Raw genomic sequence first — 19,272 nt, 5'->3', positions numbered from 1 at the left:
GAGAAGATTGGTCTATAATTATGTGATGGGGCAAGGCCAGATGGCTATGGAAGAGTAGTGGGAGATAGATATATTAGGTCCAGGGTAAACAAATCCCTGGTACCAGGATAAGTGAAATGGCAGCTGCTCCAGGTCAATTAAGACATCTGGGGCCAATTAAGAACTTTCCAGAAGGCAGGGAGAAGGCTAGGTTGATTGGGACACCTGAAGCCAATCGGGCTGGCTGAAGCTAGTTAAAAGCCTCCCAGTTAGTCAGGTGCATGTGCATGTCAGGAGCTGTGAGAAGAAGTTGCGCGGTTGGAGAGGCTAGTAGTACACCCTTACCTCAGGGCCTCCTTCCTTGTGCCTGATATGGTGTGAAGTGGAGCTTGAGGAAGTGAGGGCTGCTGTGGGGGAAGTAGCCCAGGGACATGTACATGTCATGTTTCTAAAAGGTCAGCTACCGTACCATACTATTAGGGTCCCTGGGCTGGAGTTCAGAATAGAGGGTGGGCCCGGGCTCCCCCCCCCCGCCACCTTTGCCCCCTGATTAATCACTGAGACTGGGAAACAACAGAAACTGTGCAAGGAAGGATAACTTCTCCTCATTTCCCTCGCTGGCTTATGATGAAAATGGCTCAGTAGACTGTGACCCTTCTCTCTAGAGAAAGAAGGGTTATGTGGAGGGTCACAGTGAGTCTCTGAGGCTAGCAAAATCCGCCAGGAAATGCGGGACCCACGGAGGCAGGGACAGTTTTGTCACAACACAAAAAGCTTGCATGCTGCAGGGAAAAAAATCTAACATCAGAGCTTATAAGATCTACAGAAGTGGTGGTTTGGGACAGAAGATAAATGTAAGTTTTCATGCTTGTGGTGCAGCATGCCAGCATTCCATGTCTCTATTGTCTCTATTTCTGGTGGACTTCTAAGGTTCTAAATGCAGCATTTTCCAATTTGGAAAATCAGGCCATTGTTGTGCTTAAATATTACAGAGGAGGTAAGTGTCCACGACTCTCACTGAACTCTAGGAGCCCCGGGTGTTTAACATCTCTAAGGATAAAAGTAAAATTTTAAATGTGGAATTTAATTCACTTTTTTAAATTAACAGGAGGGGAGTGGTTAGTGTTCTTTGACCTGGCGTTCGTAACAAAGAGGTCTATCAAGGTGATTAGCAAATGACCACATCTCTTCTAGGTCTACCCCTAATCTCCCATACATGCTCTCCTGTAGAACTCAAAAGATCTACATGAAGGGAACCCCATAACTGCAGAGTTCAGGAAGTCTACAGCCTTTTTTCTCCCCTCCACAGGTGAAATCTGTGGTTAGCCAGGTACTTTGTGGGCAGCAGGGGTTAAAGCAAAAAGAAATCGCAGCATATAAAAGGTGTCTCCCAAACTATCTTAACTGCTCCCCTGTAAAGATCCCACAAGAGAAATTGCTCGGGGACGTATTCATTAATATTGATACCTTGTCACTGAGTGCAGAAACTAGAATGCCTTACTTATAATGGTACAATGGTTGTACCAATTCCATTTTCCTTTATGGGCATATAATGTACACAGAAAGGCATACTTGCTAAATTTCCAATTAGATAAGTAGTATACGTAAGCCAGTCATTCCAAATTCTTTGATTCCGTGTGCCATAATTATAGTATCTTTGATTACAGAGATAACATATAGACTTAGAGAAACACCATGAAATTGTGGCAGAAATAAACCAAAGCATCAGACTGTGTCCTAGACAAATTTATATGGAACCAATTATGAAACTAGTGCTCTGTGTCTGTCATTTGTAAATCTTATACACTTTATGGGTGAAAAAAAATTAGTATGTCTGGAACTGTATGTTGGGGGATTTGATTATGCACTTACAAACGATGATGATGGGAGGATGGTAGGGGTGAGTTGCACTTTACCAATATGATGGCTTTTCCAGACTTAGGATATCTAGTGCTGTAATAGTAGGTTGAAAGAAATTAGTGAAGATGAGGCTGGCATTGCTAAGCAGGTAGAATGAAGATCCTTTTAGATTACCTTGTCTGTGCATTTCTGTATTTTGAATGTAAATTAAACTTTAGACCCAGACATCTGACTTTTCTGGGTTTCTAATGCTTGCATTTTGGGAAATATAACATTCATATAAGGGGCACTTCCCTTAAGTAACTGATATGTTCTCTCAATCTTAACTCCAGTTTAACAGATTCTTTGGTCTGGGTGTTTGGCTTGTGTTTGGATTGAATTTACTTGTTGTAAAGTTTCAGCCTGGAAAAATAAAACCAGTAGTTTCCATGGGCATAGTTCACGCTTATGCTTACTATCCCTCCCAAAGTTTGTGAGAGAGGGTTCTGAATTATCTCTAGAGAAGAAAATAATAGCATATATTTGAAGGGATTATAAATTCAGAGGTTATGTTCTGAGTTTATTTTAAAAATACAGACTTAATTATATAACAGTAGGTAAAAATTCTCAAAACAAAATCTCAGACATAAGTGAATAAAATAACATACAAAACAATACCTATAGTATTCTAGATCTTTTCATACTATGGACATTCCTGTCATCCTTGGTATGTCCGGTATTTCACAAATTTGATACAAATAGTGGTGTGGAGAATTGAGGGATGGGAAAGACACTTCTTTGTTTTTTAACTTTGCATAAAGCAAGGGCAGGTATAAGCGCTAAATGGTGGGGAACTACAGCTCTGTGGTTTCATTTTGGTTTCATTTCATTTCATTTTTCCTTAATCTTATCCATATTTTCAAGTCTTATTGTGGTACTCTTTCCAGGCAGACTGTATGGCAGTATTAGACTAATGAGCTCTAACGTGTGTGAGTCCTGCCTCTTTGGATGTTTGCCAGAACTGGAATACTCCCAAAGCTACAGTAGTACTAGTGAATAAGCTACTAGTGTGTATGGTGTAGTGGTGTATTTGAATGTGGCAGAACATTTAGAAAATCAAACTTTTCCAAACAAGCGGAACCAACTCACAGTGAGCAGAAAACTTAGTTTCCATCTCTGACAACCGGACTCGAGAGAAAATGTATCAAGTCAAGGCCAAACGTATGTGTTACTTCTCCAGGCAACTGCATTTTTTTTTCCTCCTTCAGGTCTCGTTCGACACTTGGACACTCACGATCTCACTGGAACCAAAACTCTAGCTCTCATGCTGCTCGATCACAAGAACAGCGGAACCGTAGTAGGATTTCCACAGTCATACAGCCGCTAAGACAGAATGCAGCGGAAGTGGTGGACCTCACAGTGGATGAAGATGGTAAATTATAATTATGACTTAGATCACTTTAATGAGGATGCAGGATGAAAGAGAGGAGGGAAAGGGGGATGTTGTCAGCAGAACAGAAAACTGAGTTAACACTAACAAATGAATAGTTGGTTGCTATTAAAGTATAGGTGTTGCAATCAAAAGGATAAGCCAAAATAAACCTGCTAGTCAGCTGCTCCGTACAAACTAAATCTTGAACGTTGTTGCTGAATTTACTTATGCTAAAAATAAACATGTTAGTCTAGTGAATGTTAAATAAAAAAGTAGATACCTTTTACTGGATTAATGAGAATTTTACTCTTCACTATGAAATTGTAATGGATTGAAAGATATGCATAGTAGCAAGATTCAAGTTTAACTTAAGATCAAAGGGTGACTTGTCAGTCAGTGTGCAATTTCTCTTCCTAACTACTGTCTATATTTATCATGAGGCTCTACAACTCAGAATTAAAACAAAGGGGAGAAAACATCAGAAGCAATTTGGCTTATTTTTAAACAGGTAGAGGAGTTAGAAAATCTAAAAAAAGGGTATCTACACTCATCTTGTTGGCATTCTGAGTTTGTCTGATATTACGGTAGTTTTCTTAAAATTAGAAATTCTGAGAATACTGATTAGGAAAACTATATTAGTACTTTTTTTTTTTTTTTTTTGAGGAAAGGCTTTGTCACTTGCAATCTAATGTTGACATGGTAAGTCAGTAAGTTTGTAAGTTTTAAAAGCAATCCTGTTGCCAAGTTACTGCCCTGACTTTACTACTTAACTCTTATTACCAAAAGCTTACTCATGCTGCTTGTCTTTCTCTTGCTGTTTGAATGCTCTGACTGTAAAGGGAGAGCAGTTACCTCCATTACTGTCTTCTAGTGTAAAATTCTGATTTCACCTGGAACTAGTGTTCCCATTTTAAAAGCCAGTGGGTCAGAGAGACTCATACAGCTGGCTTAAAGAACCACTGTAAAATTCCAACACATCTCACAACTGTAATTTCCAGGGTGGGTGGGTGTGTGTGTGGGTGTGTGTGTGTGTGTATATATATATATATATATACTCTATATATATAGAGTAACTGATCTGTGGGCTCAGGGAGGCAGGCTTAGAAGCATTAGAGAATAGAAGAAGTAGGCAGGGCTTCAGTAGTGCTGTCAGCATGTCTTTGTAGAGAGCAGTAAGGTTAAGATAAATTAGAGTACTAACTTTTTATGTTCTAGTGTAAATTTGGAAACTTTCACAGTGAAGTTTGATGTTCGTGAGGACTGTGGTTTGGGAAAAACTTTCAAAAGGACTCATTTAAAAATGTCTCTGGCAAAGTCAACTAATCTTAAACAAAAAAATCTGGAAAATTGTTATAGGAAGAATTACTATGTGAAATAGATAAAATTACACCACTTAAATGTGAAAGAAGATTAGTAATTCTGCTGTTAAGTGAAAATCAACTCATCCTTAACTATGGAGTTGCTTAGATATCTCCACAGTGATTCTCAAGAGACTCTCTCCCATTGTAATTGACTTTTCTTGCCGAACTGAGTGATTCAACGATCTAGTGTTGATGGATCTTACACAATCTTCAAGAAAGAGACTGTGATATTACAGACATTGCATAATGACATTACATTGAGTCACAGGACAAGCAGGATAATTGTAAAACCGGGGAAAGCTTCTGTTTACACTCTATCAATAGTAAGTGGTATGTTGGGAAAGAGTACCATGGGACTATTTTAATGAGATTTTAATATTTCCCCTAACTTCTGGAAGTCGCTTCTAAAGCTTCCAGAAGTACTTAAAATCTATTGGCATTTTAGTGGTTGAAAATAGGAAAAAACTGAAAGTAAACAGGCTTTTTAAAAAACCTTATTCTTTCTCTAACATACTTTTTGGAAATATTCTTCTCCAGTGTTTTGAAAAGGAGATAGTTATAGCAGCTCTTTATTACTATAGCTATGTGCTTTAGTTCAATAAACAAATATTGTTTGAAAATGGTGGATTTCAAAGGGGTGCCAACTTGTTTTGTAATTTTTACATAGTTAATTGTGCCCAATATCAGAAGCAGTTTTTAAAAATCAGAACTGGTATGACACATTTGGAATTATTAAACTTGTGTAAAGTAGAACCATAAATTAAGAAATATGGAGGTTTTTTGAAAACCCACTGGACCAGGTTGTGTAAAATTGTACAGTTCACTGATATGCATTTAACACAGATTATGAACTACAAGTAATCGTATAACTGCTTGCTTAGGGATATGTGAAAGTCAGTAGAAAATACAGTAGTAAATAAAGTCAGTACTTGCATCATATATTACAATGACTTAGTTGCCTTTCTAGTTATGTATAATTGCCAAATAAATCAAATTCTCTGGTTTGGCTCGTGGAATGATTTTATACTGATTTTTTACAAAGTTTGACTTTACTTAAAAAAAAAAAAAAAAAGGGGGCAAAAGACTACTCACTTTAAAACTCTTCATACTTTGGCTTTTTCACACTTGTGGGGGAAATAGAACTAACTTTCACATTTTATATCCCATCAAGCCACTTGTTCTGAATTTATCAGCGTCTGGTAGAAATAGAATCCAAAATTTCCTGTAAAATAAACAGTTGTAAAGAAAATTGAATTTCTTGGGAACTTTAAAAGCTTAAATAGCATGTACTATTGCAGTAATCATTATATTGATTCTCTGTAATGTCCACACTTCCATAGAGCCCACAGTTGTGCCAACAACCTCAGCTAGAGTTGAAACCCAGATTGTGAGTTCTGCTTCCGGTAACAATACCAATACATCTACCTCAGAGCAGGCCTCTGATGCTGCTATAAGTGTCTCCAATAGCCAGATCTCTACAGCACCAGAGACATTGACTACTCTTCCCAATAGCAGCACTGCTGGGACTTCAGTGGGAGGTACAGAATAATAGAACTTTCTCAAGATCTGTTTTATGTTTAAATTGCTTTGCTACCTGTTGAAATATGCTTAGGCCTGGCTTTACTTCGTTTAAATGAATTATTGTGTCTGTATAGATACTGTTAAACAGAATGGCAAATTTAGATATTTTTCAAAGTAACACAGTTTTATTAATATTTAACACAATAGAAATTAAAGGCCCATGAGTTTAAGGCCAGACTCTGCCTGTCCCTGTGTAAGTGTGCTAGAGAAGAGAGATCTTAAGGAAACTGCCTCAAGCACACACATGCAGGGGTCAATCATCGTTGAACTTCAGGGGAGCATGAGGTCAGCTAGTACTACCTGCAATACTAGTAGACCCAGGAAGGGACTTCTCTGGCCACAATATGTGTGCATGGGACCTTGTCTGTGCCCCTAGCCAGCAGCTGCGATGAAATCTGGGTTTGAATGCACTCTGAATGTAATAATGCAAGATTCTTCCTCTGACAATTCATATGAACAGATCTAACTGATTAGTTTCAGGACTTCTCAGAAGAATCATTGAAACCACCTTTCATATCCTTTTAAAATGTTTTGAGTTTCAAATATCATTTGGTGAAGTCTCCCATAATTTTGTTTGATGTGGATGTATTTCCTATCCAATTACTTACTATTTAATGGGTTAATGATTGATTAAATCCAGATACTTGTATTTCAGGCACCGTTTCATGATGCATCTTCCACTTCCTTGCCCAAGTTTCAGCAACATTAAATTTGTTTAATTTTCTCCATTTTAAGATGATGTAAGGAGAACTGCCTCTAGTACTACACTGGAAACTGGTCCCCCTGCCATGCCAAGGCTACCATCATGCTGCCCCCAACATTCTCCGTGTGGAGGATCTTCACAGAATCACCACGTATTAGGACACCCTCACACAAGTTGTTTTCAGCAGCATGGCCACCACTTTCAACACCACCATCACCACCACCATAATCCCCACTCAACTGTCCCACTGTCTCCTTCGTTCAGTGACTCCAGTTGCCCTGTTGAAAGGCCTCCTCCATTGCCAGCTCCTTGTGGAGCAAGCAGCAGTACTGGCACCAGCTACCATGACCAGGCATGTTTAACTTTTATGATTTTTTCACTTTACGTTTTTAAAGCGATGTTAGCGGTATAATAGAATAATAAGTGAATTCCCAATTCAGTAGTCTTATCTGTGGCAGGTATAAAAGAGGCTTGAAATAGGAAAATTTTAAAGCACGAGTTCTGAGCAGTGAAATTTAAAAACAAACCAAAAACAGAAACAACTCAAAATGTGTTAATTCAATGTTGACACTATCTGTCACTTGTACACCTCTAAAATTTTTAAATGTTCCTGTTTTTTAAAAAACAAAAAACAAAAATAACAAAAAAGAACACCCACCACTGGCTTAGAATATACTCCACATACTTTGGACTCTTAAGTAGTTCTAAAGTATGTAGCAGTCTTCTCTAATATGACCTGTGACTCCAAAGGTAGGCTCTTGAGGTTAATATAGTTCTGTGACTAATTCAACCACTGCAGAAAAACTAATTTGTCAAATATGTTTTTCAGAATCCTTTTTAGAATATTTGCACTTCAGTACTTCATTTTATGCTAATTTAACTTCGGGTTCTCTTTAGAAATGCCTCTTATTTGTAAGTTGTTTAAAATTGCAGTTTCAGGCCTCTGAGAACTGAACTGTATAACTTATTCCTAGAACCTATGATTTTTTTAACAGTGCTTTTTGTAATAAAGCTTTTGGTCATTTTTATAACAATGAAACTTATATCAGTTAGGCCCAACTAAGAAGAATACTAAGCTTACTGTTTGCATCTATGGAAATGTACAATGAAGTCCCTCATGGGCATTGAATTAAGACTTGTTTTCGGACAAATGATTATAAAATAGAAAATAATGAAGCTAAATTGAATAACTCTTATGAGCGTGAACATTCTTGTTCAACTCCGTCCTCCTTCACAGCGTTCACTAAGCTTGTGAACTTTTAAACAATAATCATATCTAAAGAGTGCTCTACATTGGGGCCTTAAGCATTTTATTGCATTAAATATTTCACTTGCAAAACATTGCAGTAAATATATTTTGTTGTAGCACACGTAAAGGTGACCTAGCTTTAAATATTTGAAGAAATGCTTGAAAACAAGTCAGTTTGTTTATACAGCAGGCACTGCCAGTAGACTTAAGCAACAATGGTATAAGAAGTCATGGAAATGGTGCTTTCCATGGAGCATCAGCATTTGACCCTTGCTGTCCTGGTTCTTCATCCCGAACTGCAATTTATGGGCATCAGGCTGGTGCTGGCCCAAGCCAACCAATAGCAATAGATGGATATGGAACAAGCATGGTTGCACAGCCCCAGCCCCAACCTCCTGCTCAGACCTCGCTCTCATCATGTCGACATTATATGCACTCTCCTTGTAAGTACACTTACTCTACCTATAAATATACTTGTGTGAAATACAAAACAGGAAAACATAACTTCCCTCACAACTTTGGTTATACCATCCTCTTGATTAGGCCTTAGAACCAGCATTCCTAAACCTATAATAAGAAATATTTTTACTGTTGGTAAACCATCAGGGTCCTTCTGAGAATCCTTGCAGCATGGAGGAATTTAAACAGATAATCCAGTATGTATTGCTTTGACTGTGCCTAAGATATAGAAAATATGAGGTTTTTCTTTTTTTAATGTTTATTACTGTGAATTAATTCTGTACCCTAAAAGTACCAACTTTATATAAAAACAAAACAAAAAAATCCTCGATTGAAATAGTGAAAAATGACTTTTAGGGTAAATCATCTTTGTGGTATAATTAAAAGGAAACCTTCCTTTTTTAAAAGAGCATTTTTAGATAAATTGTTTCCCACATAGCACTATATACAATTTATTTGAGAAGATTCTAAGACCTGAAATTTGATCATCTAAAGTAATTCATGGGAGTTATTTCTCTCTAGGCTCACTCATTTTTTTTATCTGAGTTCCGACACACATTAAGTTTTTCAAATTTATACTTATGTCAGATTTTTGAGGCTTTCCCTCCCTCCCCCCTACCTTATATTATCTTAACTATTCATTTTCTGATTCAGTAAATATCAGACTTTAATATTTTTTTCCCCCAACTTATCTGAGACTGGCAGTCTAGATCCTGTACTGTTCAATCATTTCCTTAGGAAGTAAGGATGTATTCTCTACTTCCCTTTATTGAAGGGAAAAAAAAAAAAAAAAAGAGAGCGAGCGAGAGAAAGGGGCTTTTTTTTTTTTTTTTTTTTAATTTCCTTATTTTGGCCCCCATGTTCCAATGAGCTCTGTTTGGGCAGACTCATTAAGTAAGTGTGGCTTCTCAGAAGCATAGGGATCTAACCATGCAGAACTAACTGTAGGGTTGGGGCCTTTATGCCTTTCTTCTCCATTTCTTTGCCTCTCGCAATCCATTTTTAAATAATGGCTTTGAAATATTTGAGGATAGTATACAAAATTAATACCTCTTTGAGGGTTGTTGCACACAAAGGGAAACCTATTTAGTGCTTAAGAGTGTGTTTACGCTGCAGTGTAAACCCAGAATTTGAACTCAGGCTCAAGCCTTATCCCCACTTCCGTCTACACACAAATCATGCTAACCCACGGTTTGGACCCAGGATCCCACAGGGGTTGACGGTCCAAGACCGAGTCAGGCTGGAACCCAGAGTTCAAGCCCTATTGCTTTGCAGTGTAGACACATCCAGACTGGACTCCTACTCTGGGAGTCCACCATAAGTGTATTATCATCTTGCAGGCTGACTTTTGTCCTCTGGACAGTTAACTTTGGTGGACAGTCAAGATTTCCCACACTGTACCATGACAAAGGGATATAGTGGCCACTTTTTTGGCGACGGGGCTAGGAAGTCTGGAATTATGGGTAGTTGGATTAGGGTCTGCATAAGAAGTGTAGATGCTGGAGCCTCAGGTTAAGACCCAGGGTTCAACTATTCCTAACTTGGGGTTAACAACCCAGGCTTTACTAACTCAAGTTCTGCTAACCCTGGGGTTACATTGCTGTGTTAACATACACTAAATGTCAGTTGGGGTTGCCAGAGACTTATTTTCTTGGAACAATGCCAAGTACTCAAAGATGCTTATGTTTTGAGAACAGTAAGGGACATGGACTTGCTAGGAAGCATTGGCTCTTTTATGATGATGTTGATGATTATTATCATTAGCACTGTAACACCTAGCAGCCCTAGTCATAGGTCAGGACCCATTGTGCTAGCTGCTGTACAAACACAGAACAAAATTCCTTTCCTGTTGTTTCCCTTAATACAATGAGTTTTAAAAAAGAAGAGGCTGATAGCATCCTGGTAGTTTTTAATCAGGTGTGTTAAATGGATTTTTCTCAGACCTTACTTTTTTTTGTCAATATTGCAATTTTGTCAATACTAGCAAGTCCAATTTTTCTATTTAAAAAAAAAATGCTTATTTTTTTTTTCTCATGCCCATCAGTCCTCTTATGGCAGCCAGTTGATTGTATATCCTTCCATCTCCAGTTATCCAGAAACATTCTATGAAAACTGGCTTTCTGGTTATAGTTTTTCATTTTGTCTCTCTCATCCACATTGATGGGAAGCTTTGGCTTTTATTTCACTTAATTTGTGAATTTCACATGTTGATTTGTCAGTGCCTGTTAATCATTGTGAAAAGATAAATGCTCATGTTATCATAAAGATATTATTTAGATAGGAATAGAGTGCAGTACAGCACCGGCATGAAGTTCTTGTAGTTTCTTATGCATTTGATTGAGAAACTTTACGTAATACATTAAAAATGCATTTTCATTCCAGATGCTTTGACGAGACCTCTTCATCAGTCTTCTGCATGCCCCCACTCTCATGGAAATCCTCCTCCTCAGCCACAGCCTCCACCCCAAGTGGATTATGTTATCCCTCATCCAGTGCATCCCTTTCATCCTTCCATCTCCTCTCATGCCTCTTCTCATCCAGTTCCACCTCCACCTCCACCACCAACTCACCCTTTAGCCAGTGCAGCTGCTCCAATTCCACAGCATCTTCCACCTACACACCAGCCTATTACCCATCATATTCCTGCAACTGCACCTTCAGCACAGAGGATGCATCCTCATGAAGTGATCCAGAGGATGGAGGTCCAGAGAAGAAGAATGATGCAGCATCCAACGTATGTCATAAATGTTTAGTTATTGTTCTGAGTACATTTAATTCCTTATCCTCTGTTTTTTTTTAAATGCTGCATGTGACTCTTAATTGTAATACCATGGTTAGTGGACAATTACAATTAAACTGTGGTGAGATGTGACTCTTATTATCTACCACCACAATTAGCTCTTGTATTAGCAGTTGCAGTAGAAAAGCCACGGATTAAGTAAGCACTGAGGCTGAACTACCCCCTCACTTGTCAAGGTGGCCCCTCCAGGAAGGATCAGAGGTACCTTAGTGGGGAAGCTAGTACTTCTGTTGCCCATGCTTTACCTGTCCTGTGAATAAGCAGAGTTAGGTTTCAAGTGCAAGCAATTTGCACTTTTTTATTGCCACTAACAGGTAATTTCCAGCTTCCAAGCAAATCCGTAAATGTTTTTTGCACTGTTGAAGTCAGCAAGACTTTTTTAAATATAAATTGACATTTTAAAACATATGAACAACTGGAGGTGAGTGAGGTGGTTTAAAAAAAAAAATCTTGATCTTGGAAATTGTGGATAAAATCACTTCAGCTTTCATCTACATTAAAGCAAACATCATTAATAGAAATTTTGACTTTTTTTCCCATAACAGTGCTATTTTTTGGTGTGACGACAAAAGACTAATTAGGGGGAGCTGTTCAGGGTTTTAAGTTCAAGAATTCTGGACCCATGTTGCTTGTTGAAAGAAATGTAGCTATTTTTTTTATAAATGTTACTAAATCTTTTAAACAAAGAGAGAAAATAGATCACCAAACTAATTTATTATTAAACTAAACTAAAAATAAAGAAATACAACTACCAAATCAAGGTCAAATCAACCAACCAACCAATCAATCAATTTGAATGTTGGATGGAGTTAAATCATAAAATATGTTAAATCATCAAACTAATTTGAGATAACCAGTCCCTGGAATTCTCTGGAGAATTTATAAGAAGGTGGCTGTATGTTTGACTATAACCACAACTATAAAATGTTACCAGTTCTAATCAAATCCGTGACCTAGATAAATTTGGTTTCATTATTAAAATCTTAATCAGTTCTAACATCTGAACTACAACCTCAGGCAATTAAGCTTCTTTGTTAGAATTCTGTTTTTATGTGTTTCAAAAATTACATTGGGGAAGATAACCAGTAGAGCCTCTCCTACAGTAGTGCTTGGGGTGTGCTATAGACCGCTGGGATCTAATTTCGATATGGATAGAGCCCTTTTTAATGTTTTTAATAAAGTAAATACTAATGAGAACTGCGTGATCATGGGAGACTTTAACTTCCCAGATATAGACTGGAGGACCAGTGCTAGTAATAATAATAGGGCTCAGATTTTCCTAGATGCAATAGCTGATGGATTCCTTCATCAAGTAGTTGCTGAACAGACTAGAGGGGATGCCATTTTAGATTTGTTTTTGGTGAGTAGTGAGGACCTCATAGAAGAAATGTTTGTAGGGGATAATCTTGGTTTAAGTGATCATGAGCTAATTCAGTTCAAACTGAACGGAAGGATTAACAAAAATAAATCTGCAGCTAGGGTTTTTGATTTCAAAAGGGCTGACTTTCAAAAATTAAGGAAATTAGTTAGGGAAGTGGATTGGACTGAAGAATTTATGGATTCTTGGAGGCCTGGGATTACTTAAATCAAAGCTGCAAAAGCTATCGGAAGCCTGTATCCCAAGAAAGGGGAAAAAATTCATAGGCAGAAGTTGTAGACCAAGCTGGATGAGCAAGCATCTTAGAGAGGTGATTATGAAGAAGAAGCAGAAAGCATACAGGGAGTGGAAGATGGGAGGGATCAGCAAGGAAAGCTACCTTATTGAGGTCAGAACATGTCGGGATAAAGTGAGACAGGCTAAAAGTCGAGTAGAGTTGGATCTTGCAAAGGGAATTAAAACCAATAGTAAAAGGTTCTATAGCCATATAAATAAGAAGAAAACTAAGAAAGAAGAAGTGGGGCCGCTAAACACTGAGGATGGAGTGGAGGTTAAAGATAATCTAGGCATGGCCCAATATCTAAACAAATACTTTGCCTCAGTCTTTAATAAGGCTAAAGAGGATCTTAGGGATAATGGTAGCATGACAAATGGGAATGAGGATATGAAGGTAGATATTACCATATCTGAGGTAGAAGCGAAATTCAAACAGCTTAATGGGACTAAATCGGGAGGCCCATGTAATCTTCATCCAAGAATATTAAAGGAATTGGCACCTGAAATTGCAAGCCCATTAGCAAGAATTTTTAATGAATCTGTAAACTCAGGAGTTCCGAACGATTGGAGAATTGTTAATATAGTTCCTATTTTTAAGAAAGGAAAAAAAAGTGATCCGGATAACTACAGGCCTGTTAGTTTGACATCTGTAGAATGCAAGGTCCTGGAAAAAATTTTGAAGGAGAAATTAGTTAAGGACATTGAAGTCAATGGTAAATGGGCAAAATACAACATGGTTTTACAAAAGGTAGATCGTGCCAAACCAACCTGATCTCCTTCTTTGAGAAAGTAACAGATTTTTTAGACAAAGGAAATGCAGTGGATCTAATTTACCTAGATTTCAGTCAGGCGTTTGATACCGTGCCACATGGGGAATTATTAGTTAAATTGGAAAAGATGGGGATCAATAGGAACATCAAAAGGTGGATAAGGAATTGGTTAAAGGGGAGACTACAACGGGTCCTACTGAAAGGTGAACTGGCAGGCTGGAGGGAGGTTACCAGTGGAGTTCCTCAGGGATCGGTTTTGGGACCAATCTTATTTAATCTTTTTATTACTGACCTCGGCACAAAAAGTGGGAGTGTGCTAATAAAGTTTGCAGATGATACAAAGCTGGGAGGTATTGCCAATTCAGAGAAGGATCGGGATATTATACAGGAGGATCTGGATGACCTTGTAAACTGGAGTAATAATAATAGGATGAAATTTAATAGTGAGAAGTGTAAGGTTATGCATTTAGGGATTAATAACAAGAATTTTAGTTATAAGCGGGGGACGCATCAATTAGAAGTAATGGAAGAGGAGAAGGACCTTGGAGTACTGGTTGATCATAGGATGACTATGAGCTGCCAATGTGATATGACTGTGAAAAAAGCTAATGCGGTTTTGGGATGCATCAGGAGAGGTATTTCCAGTAGGGATAAGAAGGTTTTAGTACCATTATACAAGGCACTGGTGAGACCTCACCTAGAATACTGTGTGCAGTTCTGGTCTCCCATGTTTAAAAAGGATGAATTCAAACTGGAGCAGGTACAGAGAAGGGCTACTAGGATGATCCGAGGAATGGAAAACTTGTCTTTTGAAGGGAGACTTAAGGAGCTGGGCTTGTTTAGCCTAACTAAAAGAAGGTTGAGGGGAGATATGATTGCTCTCTCTAAATATATCAGAGGGAGAAATACAGGAAAGGGAGAGGAATTATTTAAGCTCAGCACCAATGTGGACACAAGAACAAATGGGTATAAACTGGCCACCAGGAAGTTTAGACTTGAAATTAGACGAAGGTTTCTAATGATCAGAGGAGTGAAGTTTTGGAATAGTCTTCCAAGGGAAGCAGTGGGGGCAAAAGATCTATCTGGTTTTAAGATTCTACTTGATAAGTTTATGGAGGAGATGGTATGATGGGATAATGTGATTTTGGTAATTAATTGATCTTTAAATATTCAGGGTAAATAGGCCTAATCCCCTGAGATGGGATATTAGATGGATGGGATCTGAGTTACCCAGGAAAGAATTTTCTGTGGTATCTGGCTGGTGAATCTTGCCCATATGCTCAGGGTTTAGCCGATCTCCATATTTGGGATCGGGAAGGAATTTTCCTCCAGGGGAGATTGGAAGAGGCCCTGGAGGTTTTTCGCCTTCCTCTGTAGCATGGTGCACGGGTCACTTGAGGGAGGATTCTCTGCTCCTTGAAGTCTTTAAACCATGATTTGAGGACTTCAATAACTCAGACATAGGTGAGGTTTTTCGTAGGAGTGGGTGGGTGAGATTCTGTGGCCTGTGTTGTGCAGGAGGTCAGATTAGATGATGAGAATGGTCCCTTCTGACCTTAGTATCTATGAATCTATGTGGTGGCTAACCCTTTGCTTCCTCCATTTCCCCAAAACAGATATTACAATACAGACTTATATCTTTGATAAGCAGAAGTTTAACAACTCCTACTTACAAGAAACTGGTCATCTGTAATTTTTGGTATTCCAGGCCTTTCAGTTACAGGACACAGAACACACTTTAAGAAGTATCTTTCAGACAGTTTTTAGGGCTGTTTAAATTTGGGAAAATTACTTTCTGGCACCTTTCCCTTGTGGGCTTTGAGTGCTTATACACATGCATGCACACAACCACATTTTCACACCCTAAAAGTAAAGAATATTAAAAGGCTGGGACATCACCAGCTAACAAAAAGAAAAGAGAAAAATAGAAAAAGGAAAATAACAGGATTAACTCTATAGCTGTCAGTTTTATGGACTCTTATGGAATAGGAGCTGGAACTGCAGCTAAGGAGCCAGATAGTGATGTTTCTGGCACAGCGCTGCTTATTGCTGGCACAGTGCTTCTTGCTAGTGGACTTGGGTGCAGGGAGAGACGGGTCAAAGGTTGGCATACCTATTTCTTGTTGTGAATTACTTTCTCTGATGTTATCACTCTCAGGGTTCTGGAACATCAGTTTTCCCTCAGGTGGCTTGTTGGCCCAAAAGGCAAAGCATCACTGCCTTACTGTTGATGCTTATAGTACGCAAACTTTGCATACTGAGTCTTCCAGTGTCTCCAAGGTCTTCAAACAAATCAGGTCCAAGGCCTATCTTGGAGCCATGCAACCTGGCCCAGTCAGTTTCAAATTGGGTAATCTGTAGCTGGCATTACTTCTGAGAAAAATCCTTTTCAAACCAGTAATTAAAAAAAACTATTCAAGGTTTTACATGCCACAGAGACTGAAAGTCTGTGACCCCCCTGTCAGGGTTCCCTCCCCACTCTGAGGTACAGATGTGGGGACCTGCATGGAAGATCCCCTAAGATTATATTCTACCATTTTAGGTTAAAAACTTCTCTAAGGCACAAATTCCTTTCCTTGCCTTGGATGGTATTGCTGCTACCACCAAGTTATTCACACACAAATTCGAGAAAGGGTCACTTGGAGTCCCTATTCCTCCAAAATATTCCCTCAAGCCCCTTCCCCCCCTTTCCTGGGGAGGCTTGAGAATAATATACCAACCAGTTGGTTACAAAGTGAGCACAGACCAAACCTTTTGGTTTTTAGGACACTGAAAATCAATCAGGTTCTTAGAAGAAGAATTGTATTATAAAGAAGAAAGTAAAAGAATCACACCTGCAAAATCAGGATGGGGAAGGTAACTTTACAGGGTAATAAAAAGATTTAAAACACAGAGGACTCCCTTCTGGACTCAACTTCTCAGTTACCAAAAACAGGAATAAAACTACCTCTTAGCATAGGGAAAATTCACAAGCTAAAACAAAAGATAATCTAACTCATTTCCTTGCCTTATTTACAATTTTTGTAATCTTAGATGAATCATTTCAGGTATGTTTTCAGGAAATGTTTTACCTTCCTGGTCAGTCTCGCGCGCGCGCGTGCTCTCTCGCTCGCTCGCTCGGAGAGGAAACAAAACAAAGAGAGCACAAACAAAACCTCTCCCCACAGATATGAAAGTATCTTCTTTCCTCAGTGGCCCTTCTGGTCAGGTGCCAACTAGGTTATTTGAGCTTTTTAACCCCTTACAGATAAAGCGATTCAGTACAGCAGCAAGTAGGGATTTTATGCTACCCTTACCTTATGTTTATGACACCCCCAGCCTCCAAAACAAAAACAAAAATTCCCCTTTTTTTGTCTCCAGTTTATGGACAGATCAGTATAAAAAGACCTGTACAAATAGCTGACTAAACCCTTAGCAATAATCAATTGCTCACCCACCAACAACACTAAAAAATTAAACAACTTATGACTGTCATCACTTCTTGCAACAAGACAATTTACAGTAATTTCATAGTTTCATCTTTTCATAATTTAAGGCCAGAAGGGACTATTAAACTTTGTACCTTCAAAGATGCTAAAGCCCTGATGCATGATATGTTATGTCATTGAGTTACAAGAGTTATGAGCATTTTGGGGGGTACTGCGGTCAACCTCATTCTCTCCATGAAGAAAGGGAGTGAGCATCATGTCTCATAGATTCACAGATTCCAAGGCCAGAAGAAACCATCATGAGCATCCAGCCTGGCCTCCCCCACACACAGGTCGTAGAATTTCTCCCAGAAGAGGGATTAAACCATATCTTTAAAAAAGATATCTAATCTTACTTTAAACTGAGTGATGCTGAGTCCACCACCTCCCCACTAAGCTGTTCCAATGTTTCATTATGCTCCCAGCTAGGAAACTACATCTTTAATTCAACATTGATATTTGAAACTAGGCTGATAGGTCAAACAGCTTATATTGTAAAATATAATCTTGCTAGACTGAAGTTACTTTAAAATCTCTCAAGGTGAAATTTTTATTTAAAATTAGGGCTGTCAAGCGATTAAAAAAAATTAATCACAATGAATTGTGCAATTAAAGAAATCGCACGATTAATCATGCTGTTAATAGTAGAATACTAGTTGTTTATTTTTCGATGTTTTCTACATTTTCAAATATAAGTGTACAGTGCTCACTTTATATTTACTTTTTATTATAAATGTTTGCACTGTAAAAATCTAAAGAAATAGTATTTTTCAGTTCACCTAATACAAGTACTGTAGTAGTCTCTTTGACACGAAAGTTGAACTTACGAATGTAGAATTATGTACAAAAAAATCTGCATTCAAAAATAAAACAATGTAAAATGTTAGAGCCTACAAGGCCGCTCAGTCCTACTTCTTGTTCAGCCAGTTGCTCAGACAAACAAGTTAGTTTACATTTACGGGCGATAATGTTGCCTGCTCTTGTTTACAGTATTACCTGAAAGTGAGAACAGGCGTTCACATGGTGTCACAAGATATTTATGTGCCAGATACGCTAAAGATTCAGATGCCCCTTTATGCTTCATCAGCGTTCCAGAGGACATGCATCCATGCTGATGACTGTTTCTGCTTGACAACGATCCAAAGCAGTGTGGACCAACGTATGTTCATTTTCATCATTTGAGTCAGATGCCACCAGCAGAAGGGGTTTTTTTGTGGGGGGGGGGGTTTGGTGGGGTTTTTGGGGTTTTTTGCTTTGTTTTTGGGGGGTTCAGGTTCTTTAGTTTCCACATCAAAGTGTTGCTCTTTTAAGACTTCTGAAAGCATGCTTCACACCTCTTCCCTCTCAGATTTTGGAAGGCACTTCAGATTCTTAAACCTTGGGTCAAGTGCTGTAGCTATCTTTAGAAATCTCACATGGGTACCTTCTTTGCGTTTTGTCAAATTTGCAGTGAAAGTGTTCTTGAAATGAACACCATATGCTGGGTCTGAGACGGCTATAGCATGAAACATATGGCAGAATGCGGGTAAAACAGATCAAGAGACATACAATTCTCCCCCAAGGAGTTCATTCACAAATTTCATTAATGTATGATTTTTTTAACGAGCATCATCAGCGTGGAAGCATGTCCTCTGGAATGGTGGCCGAAGCATGAAGGGGCATACAGATATTTAACATATCTGGTATGTAAATATCTTACAATGCCTACTACAAAAGTGCCATGTGAATGCCTGTTATCACTTTGAGGTGATGTAAATAAGAAGAGGGTAGCATTATCTCCCGTAAATGTTATCAAACTTGTTTATCTTAGCAATTGGCTGAACAAGAAGTAGGACTGAGTGGTCTTGTAGGCTCTAACGTTTTACATTGTTTTGTTTTTGAGTGCAGTTATGTAACAAAAAAATCTACATTTGGAAGTTGCACTTTCACGATAAAGAGATCGCACTACAGCACTTGTATGAGGTGACTAGAAAAATGC

At 38.4% G+C, this 19,272-nt stretch overlaps 1 protein-coding gene across 12 annotated transcripts in view; it reads left to right on the top strand.

The window, feature by feature from the left end:
* RNF111 (ring finger protein 111) overlaps nucleotides 1-19,272 on the top strand; it is a 90,502-nt gene that overhangs the window by 35,724 nt on the left and 35,506 nt on the right. For 10 of the 12 annotated variants that reach the window (XM_043493347.1, XM_038418538.2, XM_043493346.1 and 7 more), the window contains 5 exons: nucleotides 3,087-3,250; nucleotides 5,952-6,149; nucleotides 6,928-7,247; nucleotides 8,332-8,587; nucleotides 10,986-11,337. In XM_043493347.1, coding sequence (XP_043349282.1) covers nucleotides 3,087-3,250; nucleotides 5,952-6,149; nucleotides 6,928-7,247; nucleotides 8,332-8,587; nucleotides 10,986-11,337 — 1,290 coding nt within the window. The remainder of the gene's footprint in view (nucleotides 1-3,086; nucleotides 3,251-5,951; nucleotides 6,150-6,927; nucleotides 7,248-8,331; nucleotides 8,588-10,985; nucleotides 11,338-19,272) is intronic. The other 2 variants (XM_043493345.1, XM_043493341.1) reach the window with 1 other exon arrangement.

Source organism: Dermochelys coriacea, chromosome 10, assembly GCF_009764565.3.
Source record: "Dermochelys coriacea isolate rDerCor1 chromosome 10, rDerCor1.pri.v4, whole genome shotgun sequence".
Classification (NCBI taxonomy): domain Eukaryota; kingdom Metazoa; phylum Chordata; order Testudines; family Dermochelyidae; genus Dermochelys; species Dermochelys coriacea.
Note: the sequence above shows the minus strand (reverse complement) of the source record. Positions and strands in the feature narration are given on the sequence as shown.